Genomic DNA, 16,052 nt, shown 5'->3' with positions numbered 1-16,052 from the left:
TTCTCCAGTTGCTTAGCTCTGTTATCCCAAGATGTGCATCAACACTGACTGCTTATACTGCTGCATGGCAAAGGTGGGTTGTACAACCAGGACATCACAGTGAATAAAACCGCTCATGTCTCTATCTGAACCATGGCAGAAGGTTGCATCTAGAGGAAGTAATAGTTAAATCTCTAAAAAAGCTCTCTGCATCCTGGGGATTTACCCCAAAAATGGACTTTTTCATGGAAGAAAAAAAAATACAAAGAGAAAACCAGACTTGTTTCTCAGGAGAGTACCCTCTGCATCTGAAAGCACTCATTAACTAGGGCTGAACTAACAGATTCTCTCCATAAGCCATCTCTTCTTAAGCAGATCTCCAAGCCTTCCATGACCGAGAAACACATGGCTTGAACTGCCCACTTCAAACCCACTTGGATGGGAACCCTTGTGCTGATAACAAAGTACATAACACATCAGCATAACCCCAGAAAAAAACCTATGCTTCCTTGCCACTAAAGTTATACAATAGCACAAATCCTGGGAAGATCCCATGGAGAAAAAGGTATTGTGGGGTGTGGGAAGGTGCAGAACGTAAGCTTGAAAAACAAGGACAGTGGCCTTGGATGAGGCAATGGGATTGCCTTGGGAATTAAAGGAAGGAAAAACTGCTTCCTATATATCAGTAGTCTGGACAAAGGTCAGACTGGTCCAAGACAACGCTGCTCCCAAGCTACTTATATTTCCAAATTTTCTTCTCCAATGAGGCAAAAATGGGGTGCAAATGTTCTGCAGGAAGACTATTGATATTGAAGAGAACATCAGTTCTTTCTTTTACCTCCATTTTCTAAATGTTTCTGAACAGATTTTATATTTACCCATTTTCCTGCTGCTGCCCGCATGCAACCACAAAGTGAAGCCACTGAAAAAATCTGAGAGGAGAAGGGTTAAAATGTAAAGCACCCTAAAAGGAAGCTCTTTTCATAGTAGATGGCAGAGATGGCCTACATCCACAACTCCTGCTAGCATCACACTATGACCAACACACAAAGAGACAGGTTCTTTGCAAGAACAAGGCCAACAGGTACTCAGTCCACCTCAGATCAATCTAAAGGTTTCTCTCAGGTATGCTATGAGAACTCGGAAAAGCCACCCCCATCTCATCAAGGGTCACAACAGTGATCTCCGATTTGTCCTGTATTCCTTTCCTGATGACTTCTGTTTGAGCACATTCTTGAAAGCTGTTGAGTATCAAACCCAGGTTTGCATGAAGCTATGCCGTAACATCAAGGTCTCATTTATCAGTGATACCTGTCAGCTCAGAGGCCACTATCATATATGTGAAATTAAAACTATTCTCCACACACACACCCCTGCAAACACACACCATGAATATCACCTTTTATCAACACAGAATTTCACCTGCCAGTTTGTAGCCCGCCCCCCCCCCCCCATTTTCTATAGCTGGCCCTTACCTTTACCACAGCACGCTGTCCCATCGCTGCTATTTAGACCAGTCTCTGACCTGCACACATGCGCTGTGTCACTGTATTACAATCCATGCTGACTGCCTGTGGCAGCCATGAATAAATGCATCCTTTTATTGGTTTAAATTTATCACCTGTTTCACTGAGTATCTTGTTCCTATGTAACCAAAGAGGACAGAGGCTCTCTAATTTGCTTCTCAAGACTTTACAGTATTCTACAGACTTTTATAAAATTCCTTTTATTCATCTTCCTGCCCACGTTATAAACACAATCTTTTCAATTCCTCTTCACCTGAGTTTGTCATTACTGTCTTCTGAATACTGTTTAGATCTGCAATACCTTCTTTCAAACCGGATGGGTGGTATCTTATGCATCATCAACAGTTATCTCATCTAGATTTGTACAAAGGCACTAAAAAAGGTTTTGTACTTTCATCATCCTATTCCATATGCACCATAACAATTGCATCACTGGGTTGATGCATCTCATCTGGTAACCTGCCTCCAGTCCTAAAGAAGGTGCTTCTGGATATCCTACAGGTAGGGGCAGATGCAGTCCCCTTGCATTCTGTTTAATCTGGCATGTGCAATACTAATTTTTAAAAGGTATAATGTTGGTTCAAACCCTCTGCACCAGAGTGAATACTTGAAACTCTCCTTAAGAACAAAATCAGTAGAAATGTGGCTAGCTGGGATGTAATTAGGAAAAGTCTACACATCTTTTCTAAGGGAAAGTAGTGTAGCACCAACAGTGTTCTCTGCAGCATTTGTGCCTCTAGACAACGGCAACCTAGTCCATATAGTACATTGGAATTTTCAAAAACATCAGCCCCTGAGAAGTCCTCACTTCAAGAAATTACACTGCAAAAGACAGTGTTTCTATTTGAGTGGTGGCAATTACAGTTGTCCATTAAGAGGCAACAAACTCTTAAAGACCTGCACACAATAAGAACTTCATGATATAACCTGGTCAAAGTTGTGTTTTCAGTTTCCCCTCTTCTGTTACATTATTTGTCACGTCATGAGACAAGAAAGTTTTGAGATCAGCCAAATTCAGAATCTGATTTCCTTTAGATCCAAGTTTAACTGTGAGATTCTTGATGTTTAACAAAAAACTTCAGCATGAAAAGCATGAAAATTTTGATCTAATTTTTTCCTCTATTTATGGTGTTTATAAGCAGCACAGTAAACAGAAAACTAACAGAGCTGTAGCAGTTGTGATAGCAGTTAGCAAAACAAGGGTGCGAAGGGGCCCAGAAACTTTGCTCAGAACAGTGTGGGCCTGACTGAGGCTGCAATGATGGTGGTGATGGGCCACAGGGCCTGGTCCCCAGCATGGGCCAATGCAACTCTCTCTAGCATATTGGAGACCTCAACCCAGAAAGAGCCCCAAAATAAGGATGTGGCCATCCACATTGGGCTGCAGAGAGCACTTGGTGCCTCTGCAGTGGCCTCATTTCTGGTTGAGGTGCGGAGTTGCCAGGTAAAGGAGCTGCAGTGAGGTGGGAAGGGAGGTGAGAAGACTGTGTAGCGTCAGGGTGGGTGAGCAAGAGATCAACAGAATCTTCACAGAGCCTCTGGAAGTGAAGATCATGAACACTGCAATGCAAGGAAAAAGGGACAACTAGCACTTCGGCTCAAAGGAGCACAGATGAAGACTCCCAAGAGGAGGGAAGCTAGCAGCAGAAGGGAGGCTCCTGCTCCACAAGCAGATCTGCAGTTGCAGAATAGATTTAGTAACCTGGGAACTGGCAAGGAGGAACAAGACCTGTCGGGGAGCCACTGAGTCTGAACCAAACGTCCATACCAAGAAGCAAAGGTGAGTGATGGTCACTGAAGACTCCTTCCTGCAGGAAATAGAAGCCCTGTCTACTCGCTTACTGTCTCAAGAGCTTTGTGGCTTGTTGAGGGCCTGGATATGGGATGATAAGGACAGATTGCCAAAGTTTGTGTGGCCCTCTGACTATTAACCCTTGCTGCTCATTCATGGGAGCACCAAAAGCACCTGTTTTTCAAGGGGTGATCCTGAGTATACCAAGAGCAAGTACAGATCTGAGGGCATAGAGGCTGGGTGCTGTCCTCCTAAATCCTGCAAGTGAGTGGCAAAGATGTAGGTAGAAGTGGATGCATCCTGCAAGTCAACATCTAGCTATCAAAGACAGTGATTTGGCTTCTATGACCATAGGTCCCTCTTTGAGGAAAAAGGACTGTTGGTGAAAGAAAGGACCCATTTGACAGAGTGGCAAGAGCATCTTTGCAAAGGCTTTACATCTAGGATTGCTAACCCAGTGAGGAGGGCTTAAAGCAGGTACAACGAGAGAGGATTACCGTAACCTGAAGAGAAATGGAAGAAGGGAAGTTGTGAGGAGGTGACCTGGGAAAGGATGATAGAAGCTCTCATGCCTCCCCTGGGAAAGCAGCATAACTGGTGGCCCATCTCAAGTGCCTGTCCACAAACACCTACACATGTGAAACTGTAGGAAACTACACAGAACCTATTTTAGCAGAAAATACCTGTTAATAAATAAATATGACTGAAAGCGAAATTCAGATATGCTTCCAGAAAAAGAGAAAGTGAGCTCCTTCCCCTACCTTTCTTGTGTATGGTACCTCACATCCAAATCACAAAAAAACTAGGCTCAGAATGATTATGTTATAAATCTGAGAATTGTATTCTTCATGGATAAAGGAACTGAAAGAACACGAAAGAACACAGAAAAAGAAGAATCTACCTTACTGGCTTGAAATAATCTCTTTGATGAAATAACACATAAAGTTGTTAAAAAAAAAAAAAAAGAAAAAACCCACAAAAAAATCTCTTTTCACTTGTCTTCACACCACCTTTCACTTGCATCTACTTCTTATTCCTCAGTGCAGTATTTGGGCAGCAATCATATCATGCTTCTCCAGGTAGGTAAATGTCTCAGTCTGGTAAGTGGGACTCAGCAGCAGTATCAGGCAGAAGGGACACAAAAGGATTGAACAGTCTGGTGACTATAACGTAATGTTAAAAGGGATTGAAGTAAATATTTATGTATTTTTTATTGTATCATTTTTGTCAAAAAGCCTCACTGCTTGAAGTGTGGCATGGGAAAACAGGTACATTGGGTATATGAGACTTTACCCCATGTGATCCTCCCACATCCCAAACTGGGACTTTTTACCACTTTCAGCAGAGCTTGTTCCCACCCCTCTGGGAATCCTCGTGTCTTTTTTCAGGAAAAGATTATGTGTCATTAGTCCTTCTATGAGACCCATCTCTGGCAAGCAAGCAAGCAAACAACTACCAGAATGACCAGAATTAAGATCAACCTTCTCAGAAGAGTCTTGCATCCTAACAAAGCCTCACCTCACCCACACCAACCCAAGGAGGACACAGCTTGTGACACAACTGAAGAATCTTTTGCTCTGAAAAATGTCAAGGCTGGATGTAGTGCTGTTTCAAAAAACAGGGCCTGGGAGTATTCTCTAAGGATGTAGCAAAACAAAAGTGAAGTAATTTTAAATTAGTGGGAGAAAGGAAGAAAAGAAAGGATGCAAAAGAAGAGACATCTAGAAAAAATAGTTTATTTGTAAAGAAAGAATAATGTTCAAACAATGGGACTTTAAAGACAGACATAAAACATAGTTGCTTCACTGAAGCAATGAAGAAATTTTGCAGAAAACCAAATGCCAGTTTCAGTCCGTAACGGGCTTGAATTCTGACTGCAGAAAGAGGAATGGAGTGGGGCTGCATTTTGAAAAGGGCAATATGGAGAAGCGTTATCCCCAAACTAAACAGCACTGACAAGGAAGACATAGTACCCAGTGTGTGTCTTTTTAAGAATAAGATGCAGACACAACCTTTGGAGCTGCTCCCATCTACAGCTAAAAAGAAAAGGCTTGCAATGTCCAACTGAAAAGACTTATAAAAAAAGAAGAAAAAATCCCCCAGCTGTGTTCATCTGCTAAAGACACACAATCTGCTCACTGATCTTTACTTTCTTCCCACTCCCCAACCATATCCTGCACTACAGAGTCTCTCAATTTAGCTCTCACATTGTCAACATTTTCCGGAACAACAATTATCTTGCAGATGGAAAGGATGTGCAGACCAAAAGGTACAAGCCTAGGATGATAAACAGAGAGATTGTCTGAGCCCTCCCTGCTTGCGCCCTGTTCTGAAATAAAGCTAGGATGCTCTGACTGATACCTAGAGCATCTGAAGCTTTATGCATCCTTATCACTGACCTCAGGTAACACAGTGCTGGTAAAAGGACCAATGATAACACCCATGTCACGTGGCGCAAGTTATGCCCCCTGCCTTTACCTCCCCTCCAAGCAGGCACATTGAAATACTCCTGCTAAGAAATCTGGACAGAGGGCAATACACACAAAACCAAAACCAGGCAAGGGTGAGAACAGTCTTACAGGTTGCAGTTCACAGTAAGTTCAGCCTCAGAGACCAGGTCAGCCTCTAACTTCTAGCATTTTTTTTTTTCATAAAAACCTTTAAGAACACACTGACCTGGTTCCCCAGATCACAGAGAACTGAACTAGACCAGTCCTCTGGGACTATAGAAGTTACATGGCCAGCACTGGGCTCACCCTCTTTGTTTGGCCATCAAGTACTCATTAAGTATTCCAAGCCTGTGGAAAACATGATTATCCTAAAGGAAGAAAAAAAGAAGAAAAAAAAAAAAGCCACACACCTTGTAAGACAAAAGCAAGCATCCCTTCTTAGATTCCCAACTCAGTTGAAGTCACCTGCTGCTTCTCACCTTGCAGAAAATGCAGTCCAATATAATGACCAAACATAACAGCCACAAAACAAACAAAAATCACAAAACAATCACAAAACCTTTCCATGCCTAAGCACTTGCAGAAGTGGGAAAAAAAAATCACTTAAAATTTACTTACTGGCCGGACTTCACCAGTAGTGTTGGTATACTGACGGGCCAGACCAAAGTCTAACATGTAGCACTTCCTGTACGTTGAAGGTAAGCGGCCCATGGCAAAATTAGACTAGACAAAGAAAGAAAAAAAAAATCAATTTGATACCAGCAACTTGAGTAAGAGTGGCCATTTGTTAACAAAACTTTGTAATATGCCTCTGGTAGAAACATAAGTCAAAGAGAAGAATTTTAAGATACATCTTAAACATCATTAGAGAATCACTGCCATGTTAAGAAGTTCACTTTGCAGATAAGTGACTGTGGAGTCTCAAAATAACTAAAATTCACATTAGCTTAGCTAAATTTCAGCTGCTATGAGAAAGAGCTACATTTAACACCACCAGCTCTGCAGTGAGAGCTCCATCACTTGCATAACAGGCTGGAATTATTGTAGACAAATGCTTCTGTTTGTGGTTCAGCTGCTAGCATGCTGCCCTATCTCCCAGAATCTCCATCCACTGTACTGCATTACTTAAATTTATCTGAACATTCAGACATCTAAAAAACACTGGGTTTGGTTCTTAGTAAATACACTGACAACAAGCAAATGGAGTAGCTCTTTTTTAACCCCCTTCTTAAAGTTATATCCTTTACCATAATGGACGGCTGCTAAAGGATTTGTGGCCAGTCACATAAATAACTGATTTTCAGCTGAATCTGATCAGCCAAAACCATCTGATTTTAAAAGCAGGAAATAATTTTGCTAGAAGAAAGATGGTCTCAGGGATGGTGTAGCAACAAGTGTTCAGGTCAAGTAGTGAAGAACTGCAGGAAAAAGACTGGTTTCTACAATGAGACTTGGGATTATCGTGCCTCACCTAGGCAGATGACCAACACTATGACTGTGTTTCCAACACTGGAAACTGTGCTCCATTTTTTTTTGGCAATTGCTCAGGAAAAAATAAGAGGATTATTTACCTAAGTCAAATACATGAAATAGCATTTATTCAAGTGATGCGTCATAGAGCACGACATCCTTTCTGAACCCCTTTTATAGGGATAACTGGTTGGACTGCAAATGATTGTTCAAAATTAGATTGCTCCATCATGTTATCTTGACTGGTACAAGTAGGACTGACAGCTACTAATCCACCATGGAGCAGCCTCTGCCGATAAAAACTAGTTTGCTATGCACTTAAAGGAATGACAATACTGTAGTACACTATTCTGTACTTACAGAAAACAGCCAACGTGTCAGACAGTGGGAGTGTGCAAGGAGGCCTAAATGCCTCCACTGAGATCTGCCCATATTCAGACTGTCTTTATTGACTCCAGCAGAACAGACAGACACACAACCAAAAGGAAAATTTCCAACACAACATACAGGCTTGATGTCACGATGCAGGAATCCCACAGAGTGAATGGCTTCTATTGATTCCAGAATCTGTTTGCCTAATCGCAGCGTTGTGCTCAGGGTGAAAGTCCCTCGAGGTTGACTCCTTCTGAGATCTGCAAGATTTCGCCCCTGAAACAATCAATAAAACACTTAAACCATCACACTAAAGCACAACATTTCACAGCTGCAAGTTTTAAGGTGCATCCCCAAAAAAGCAGAAAGGCTATTCAGACAGGTGCTCACCTTAGGTCTGCTTTATTTCTTGTATATGATCTTCCAATACTTCATTTTAACTTTTAACTGATAAGATGATACTAGACAGTTATCTTGGGAAGTCAGCTGATGTACTATTTGGGAAGTAGGCACTCCATGGACAGCAGTGCCTCAGGCTGTATGAGCCCAGCATCTCCTCACTTTTAAACCCAGACTATATAGAAGCTGATTTAAGAACAACTTGTGACTGTTCTCTGAGCTATCTAAAGATTAAAGCAGTACAAATATGATAAGCAGGTCATGAAGCCACTATCTGTTACAGCTCATAGAAACAGTTCCATCAGAAACTCCCTAGCACACAACTGTCTGGCTCAAGTGCCAAGTCAGCATAGTTGTGGCAACACCACAATGGGGAAAGTTGTCTATCAAGAGAATTATACCCAATATCAGAAGAGGAGGATTTTTCCGCTGACTTTAAAAATACTTATTAAAAAAATTGGTAATTTACCTCCAGTTAATTAAAATTCAGGGGGAAAAAAAAAGTCTACTAGCTGTGCATGAAAATAAAGACAATTTAGGGAAGAAAAAAAAACCACGGACAGGTTAAACACCAGAAGAATCACAGTGTTCTTTCATCTCTGTCATCTCAGTTTTGTCTATACCTTCTTTAGATTTGTAAAAAGGTGTTGTTAAAATGAGTATGTTCTATGGTAGACTACCCCTCTAATCCACAGAACTAATGCATTTATCAACTGATCAAAACCATTAGGAATAAGAGTCAACCATTTCAGAGAACATGCATCAAGAACAAAAGTTATAGGGACATGCCAATTATCACTGTACTATGGAATCTCTTGATTCTGTTTCTGCAAAGACATATATGCTTATAATACAAGTCCAGATGTATACAAACAAAATTCACAATAGAAGATATATAAAATTCCAAGCATTTGATGAGAAAACACAGATTGCTCTCCAAACCTGTGAAATGCCATTCATTCACCCATTTCCAGTTCTCAAGTTATTTACAGACATTAAGAGGCCATCTGCAACTGGCTCTTTAAGCATATGACTAATCTTTCAAATTGGTTTGACCCATGTTTCACTTCAGGGCTCTGGTCCCTTGAGCAACCACACTTGATACAGGTCAGCTAGTACAGGTACAGTCAAGCCACAGCAACCGGGCCAGGTTTGCTCCTTAGCATGAACAAAGTAAGACTAAGCTACTTTTCTAGTGCTTATCTTCTTTAATTTCTGTGACAGTTTACGAGAGGCAGCACAGCTTTGTCATCGCTATACTGAAAGATCTGAGCTACTCAGTTGACAGCAGATCTTTCTTTCCACTGTGAAGTGGTTCCTTGGACAACAACTATCTTATCTCTGAAAAAAAGATTTTTTTCAGAGCCACGCACTGAAATGTGCCATAATTTTCCCCAGCTGGTTTGGGAGATGGTCTCAGACACCTGCTCCGCAGAAACAATCCAAGGCACGTGAACATCCCGTACTGCTCCCAGCAATAGACAGAAAATGAGCATTATTTTCCAAATAAACACCATCAGGCTGGCTAAGAAACAGAGCAGATGCAATGAGTTGCAAAGCTTAGAGTGGAAGCCTCAGTCCCAGTGACTGAAAAGGAAAATTGCAGTGCACAACATTCAGAGGGACACTTGATAAACCATATCTTAGCAGACCTTGAAGCTGGAGGAGAATTTTAGCCTGAAGAGTGATGGTACAAAACTAGCTAATGCTTTAAGTATCAAAGTCTTCATTTGCAAATAACGAAAGGATTTTTAGCTCTGCCTACTCTATGTGCTCAGCTACATAGTCAAAACAGATTAGAAAGAGATTCTGTGCAGAGAGTTTTTTTCCCAAAGTATAGTCATCTTCATCAGGCTTGTTAAGGACGAATTGGGGGGTTAGAAGCCTTTTTGCTCCATGAGCTCCAGATTAGCCCTTTCAAGAATCATATTCACACTCACATTGCAGCACTTAGTGCTATACTTAGTGCTGTAACAATACTTAGTGCTTCAACCTTCTCACTTTCCTTCGGCATGTTATATCACCCAAATTATACATAAAGAAACATGACATGGGCTGTAAGCTCTTCAGGGGAAGGGTAGGCTTGTATTGTCTAATCATACAGTGCTTTGCACAGCAAAGCCCTGATCACACAAGCTGTAAGAGAGGTAGGACAAGTTCCCTGTCAACTCTTAGGTGCTGAAATGTACCAGCTTCCAAGGCAACTGTGCCAGAAAGAAGCACCTTTAGTTTGAAAGTATTCCCCTCGAGGCAGGGACAATCTCCCTCTCCTTAAAGGCCTTTCTTCCATGTGTTTTTGACTCAGCCACCTCTTCCCACTTGTTCCCCTCCAACTCTTTCTCCTGTGACCGTATGCTGTAAAAGCAAGCTGCTTTTGTGAAAAAGAAAGCTGTTTTCATGACAATACCACCATATTTGGGCTCTAAAGATCTAACTATGTATGTTTTCTTGGTGAAATTTCATGCTGAACCATGTAGAGGTCCCTGCAGCTTCTGCTGTTATTGCGGCTTGTGCAGACACCCCTGTAAGACTTCAGCTGGGTAACTCTGATAGGAGTAGCTGGCTGTCTAGCAGTACATGCACCATGTGCTAGCTACCCAAGTATTTACACAGACTGACTTAATATCAGCAGTGTTTAAACAGGAGACAACACTTTCACAGCAGAAGCCAAGCTACTGCTGAGCTCAGCAGAGGCGGGGGAGCCAGAGATCACTTCCTGTCATAGAGAAGACTCTACCGCTGGTGTGACACCACTGGCTCCCGCCACACTCTGAGCTCTGATACAAGATACGTATTTTGAATGCTGCAGCACAGACCTCAGCAGGAGATATTTCGAACAGCTGCCACTGCTGCACGATATTGTGGGTAGCTCCTGCGAGCATTCTGACTTGAGTGCTTTCCCCAGAAAATTGACAGAAAGCCATCTTAAACAGAAAAGCAGAGCTATGAAATATCTTAGTGCATCTTGACAACTGGAGCTGTCCCAAGGGATATCGCAGCAACACCACCGCTTCTCACTGTTGCCCATTCCACCCAATTTCTATGTACAACAAAGTCTCTACACCAGTGCTTGGCCTTATTCTCTCACTGTAAATCCTTCCCTGTGGTGCCATCTCCCTGGGACAAGAGGGAGAGGGGAAGCGCAGAACTCACCTGAAGCTGCATGACCACATAATTAAATTTTTCATTCCTTCCACAGCCAATAAATCTGCAAACATGATCCTTCCCTGAAAAGAAACAGAGACATACAGAATGGAACACAAGATAACAACCCTGTGATTACAATTTTTAGATAAATGGTTTCTGATCAAGGGCTTGTAACTATACATGGCATCAGGCAGGGAGTTTTTCAGAACAGACTGATTTTGTTTCTACTTCCCAGTCTAGTAGCTCAGGAGAGTACTGACGCTCAACAAGGAAATTGCTTGTGAAATATCCATGAGTGGAAATCAGTGTCAGGGATCCTCAAATCCTCAAACTGACACAGGGCGCAAGTGAGAGCATGACAAACTGCAGTTTGTACCAGCACCATGTGCATGCAACACCACCATCCCTGAACTAAACCATTGGTAGCACACATGGTTGCAGAGGTTCACTGGCAGCATGCTTAAGCTCATTACACCAACTTTACTCAGTAAATGCTGACTTTTACGCACCACCACGACACTTGCCTATTAGCATTGCTTACCCTGAAACAGCTAAACCAATGCTACTTCAAACATGGACAAACCCTGATTTTAATAGTCAGAAACATCTGGAAAAGAAACATGCTTATGAAAAAAGTCCATTGAAACATTAAAGCAATTTCATAATAAAAGAAGGAAATAAATCTGGAGAATTTCATGTCAAGTTCTGGCATGGTGTTAGAAGTACAAACTACATCTATTTGGGCAAAATCAAAACCAACCAGCCAACCCGCAACACTCAGCTAGTCCTCTAGGTTCATTCTTTGTGGTACAAAAGTGCTACTGCAATGTCTACATTTCATCATGTGGCACTAGGCAGGACCTATCTTAAAAAAAAAAAACAAACCAAAAAAAAAGTAGAGGGAATGGAGGCTGTGGTTTCAGATCCTCACCTGTAATGGATTTGTGATGGTGTGCTCTTTGTATTAGCAAAAGAAGTATGATGCCTGTGTTCCTCTAACAGCAGACTACTGATAACAGAGTAAAGCACACTACAGTGATGAACATTTGGTTCCTAGTAGGGTTTCTAAGCAGGGAAGAGGATGAGTATCATCGCATAGCTTTGCTCTGTATTTCTTTGGAGCACTTGAGCAATGGTGATTTTAATTAGTTTGTAAACTAAAGCTTATTGTTTGATACTTCCCCATTGAAAAAAGAAAAAAAAAGAAAAGAACGTGAACAGATACAGTAATCAGTAATGGCACTGCCTGTAACTCCCTGGGGACCCTGCTATTGCTCTCAGTGTGTGCACCATAGGCCTGGGCCATCAAAAACTGTTGGGGACAGCAAGGCATGCCGGAACGGGGACCTGGAGGGCAGCAGGAGACAAAGAAGCAGCTTTCTGACTGGAGAACCAGAGCAATACATACATACAGCAATACATACAGCAGCATACTCCATGCCAGGGCTCTCGGTAAGGGCATCAAGAGCCTGCCCTCCAGGGTCCAACAGCATCCCACAGCAGAATACTCATGCTCTCTCCCCTACCACAAAGAGATAACAGAACTCCTGGCTCTGGCAATTCTGGCAACCAGAATTGGCGGGACAGAGGCCTTGGCTATCCCTTACTCCCTTTGGAAGAACAGGCTTAAAACCAAGCAACCAACCAAGCCACCCTAGTATCCACCTATATCTGGTTAGATAAGCAGAAAGGTTATGTGGCTGCAGATCCTTCACGTCTCTGGCACAAACTTAATGGCATTGTCCAGTGTCAGGACTGAGTGTGCAAGACCATGCTGAAACCATCAAGGAATCTCACAAGCCACTATATTTCAGGAAAAGATATTCAGAGATCAGGAAAGTACCCTCTTCAGTATACATCAGGGCAGCCTGCACACTCTTCCTTCATCCTTTTTCTCACATACCAAGCCCATGTCCTGTGTGTGCCCATGAGTACTGGATGCCACTGCTTTCCTACTATCTCCAAATTGATTGCAAATTCAGTGTTGATTTTGACGTACAGGTTTTTGGTTTTCTGAGGGAACTCCTTGAGACACTGTCTGGATGTAGCACATGTCCTGGCCTGGGCATTACCAAGAAGGGAACACCAGCAAGCCTCAACCCTCCGACAGGTCTTCCTTCCATGGGTCCCAGTATGGACGGCTATGCTGCTGGCCAATGTGACTGCAGCCTCAAAGCCAGATTTGTGGCTACAAAGTCAATATATCTGGATAACCTCAGAAAGAACCAGTTATGTTTCTTTAGGAGCTTACGATACCTGTGTGCTTCATCAAGCTGGCAATCCACACAGGTCTCAGACAGGATAGACAGGCCAGCGCAGGTCCACACTCATCCCAGACCCAACTCCTTTAAGTCCGTACAGATTCACACAGACCAGCCTGGCTCACAGACACATTGTGAGTCCCACTTTGCTTTGTTTTGCCTTTCAGAGCATCAGGAGCACCAGGATACTGAGGCAACAGCCAAAACAATGACTGTTTCTACTGGCAATGAGAGCTACTGTACGGTAAAAAGGGTAAATTACTCCAATTTTTACTTGCTTTTATTAAGTAATTGCAAAGCACTGATAGGCAGGACACTACGTGGTTTTTATTGCTGTAAAATGACAGTCAAGTACATTAAAAACCAATCCTCTGACAGGGAGAACTTGACCACCTAAATCAATCATTTTGGCAAAACAGGAGTGGTAGTGTCTGATACACTTAACTGTGACTTAAGACACATCCCTGCTAATTCAGTACTGCCTCTTCTTTCAAGGAATGTACTTTCAAGTACATTCCTGAGACTTTTTTAAATCAGTTTCCTGCATAACATTATTGTTTTCTGCATCACAAAATTTTGCAGAAAGAATAAATTTTTAATTTATTATCTTTGAGAATTGTATGCACGTTTAGGCTGACAACATTTTTCTGCTTACCATAATTTTTGAAAATGACGGACTGACAGTTCTTGATGACCCACATCCCCCCAAACTGACTTGATTTTATACTGAATCCTCCTTTCCAGCCTAAAATGGGCTCCTACCTGACCTGTTGGTCTTGGGAATTAAGGCTGTCCCTGGAATAGCTCTCCCATGCACTATTCTGCAATGCCAGCAACATCAGGAAAAGAAGAAGAGGGGGTTGGGGGGAAGATTGTGCCAATTCCTGCACAAAACAAAAGGAATGTAACAGAGCGTAGAGAAAGCAGGCCACATTTAGAGGTGGTATATGTACAGCCAGCTGGTCATATAGATGGGATAAATGCTTGCAGCATCAACCCCTCCAGGTTTCCGAGGCTTTTACGCCTTTTTCAACTAAAGGAGGCACCAGGTGACAACTGTTTGCTCTCTTGGAGGAGTTCATGCCATGCTGAAGTAGCAGATGGAGGCTGACAATCAGGAGTGACTTTGGGATTCCTCCAGATCAGTCCTGAGGCTGATCAGAATCATGAAGCCCACAAGAGCAATCATGTTAATAACCTCCTGTGCAGCCAGGATGATGGGACTGCCATACTTTCCTTTGAAGCAGAAGGAAATAGCCCTCTTTCCTCACACATGCCCTCTTCAAGCAGGAAGATCACAGCACAGAAAGCAGCAAAGCATATTTTAGCCCAGAAAAGAAAGAAAAGGAAAAAAAAAGGTTTTTCCGAGGTATACATAGTATGGGGAGCCTCACAACCATTTTACTGCACTTTTAACTGCCAGATCATACTTGCTCCTTTGTTGGACTGTTCCACTGAACAGCCACTCTGATATTCCAGAAGATCACAAGCTCAGACTTCAGAAAGTAAGTCCTATATCTGTATTTGTTTGTTACTAAAACAAAGCAGCTATCTTCCAACACAGTAAAGGAACAGAGCAAGAGATTATAAAGAGTTTTGGCCTGTTAACTAAATAACATAGGTTGGGGAAATAAGTCATCCTGATATTCACAAACACTGACTTGAGAAAAGTTTCAGTCAACGTGTGTTTTATTTTGTTTCACATGCATTCATTCTTCAAAGCATTTAGTTAAGGCAATGTTTTAATGTTCACCCATAGAAAAAAATTCTTGCTGCTGTTGCTTTTAAACTAAAATGAACATAATAATATCCCATATAATACTGGGCAAGAAATAAAAATATTTCAGTTACTGAAATATCTTTGTTCTGAAAGAACTTAAAAATTACAGTCAGTAACCATGTCCTTGTGTATAAAAGTCACTTCAAGTATGTGGAAAACCCCTCCACTCTAGCATAGATATTCATTACCTTGTAGAGATATTATTAAAAACCCCGTGTTAATACTTAAAAACTTTCATTACATAAAAAAACTTTCATTACACAGCACTTAAAAAAATTAAATGATGATCCTTTTTTTGAGCGTATTATTTTTTCAAATGGATCAATTTCAAACTGCTGGAAACCAATATTCATTCCAATCTTCTCGTTTAAGTTCTTAAATATTCCTGATGTATTTTCAATACAGCAATGAAACTACTCAAATAAGAAATATGTGACATTATTGTCATAATTTGAGGGGGTTTTTTTGGTAGCAGACTCCATATTTCCTGCATTTTCACCTGCAGAAAACAAATAACCACTCTTCTTGCCAAAGGACTTCAAGAATTTAATCTTTGAAATTTATGCTAAAATTATTTTGTTATTCATCTTCATAGATGAGCTGTCTCATTGCTAACAGTCCACCCAAAACACTGAAGAAACTTCTCGTGCATAGATTTTTATAAATCCCATGGCAATTATCGTTACTCTTACAACCGTTACCTTACCAATTCTGGCATTTCCTCTGCAGTACAAGACCAACACTGACATAACAGCGTGAGTCCAGCAGTGGCCACCGGGATGGATGCAGGAAAAGGAGAATGTGACACTCGAAGTGTCAGAGAACTGGGTTTTTTGTTCAGCCTTAGGAAGGCAGGAGAAGGGGATCTAACTGCTG

At 41.8% G+C, this 16,052-nt stretch overlaps 1 protein-coding gene across 4 annotated transcripts in view; it reads right to left on the bottom strand.

Annotated features, from left to right (window-relative positions):
- TTBK1 (tau tubulin kinase 1) overlaps window positions 1-16,052 on the bottom strand; it is a 119,875-nt gene that overhangs the window by 67,757 nt on the left and 36,066 nt on the right. For all 4 annotated transcript variants that reach the window (XM_075749513.1, XM_075749515.1, XM_075749514.1 and 1 more), the window contains 3 exons: window positions 11,142-11,215; window positions 7,725-7,865; window positions 6,366-6,470 (listed from right to left, as the gene is read on the bottom strand). In XM_075749513.1, coding sequence (XP_075605628.1) covers window positions 6,366-6,470; window positions 7,725-7,865; window positions 11,142-11,215 — 320 coding nt within the window. The remainder of the gene's footprint in view (window positions 1-6,365; window positions 6,471-7,724; window positions 7,866-11,141; window positions 11,216-16,052) is intronic.

This window comes from Balearica regulorum, chromosome 3, assembly GCF_011004875.1.
Source record: "Balearica regulorum gibbericeps isolate bBalReg1 chromosome 3, bBalReg1.pri, whole genome shotgun sequence".
In the NCBI taxonomy this organism is placed as follows: Eukaryota; Metazoa; Chordata; class Aves; order Gruiformes; family Gruidae; genus Balearica; species Balearica regulorum.
This window is presented reverse-complemented; position numbering and strand designations above follow the sequence as displayed.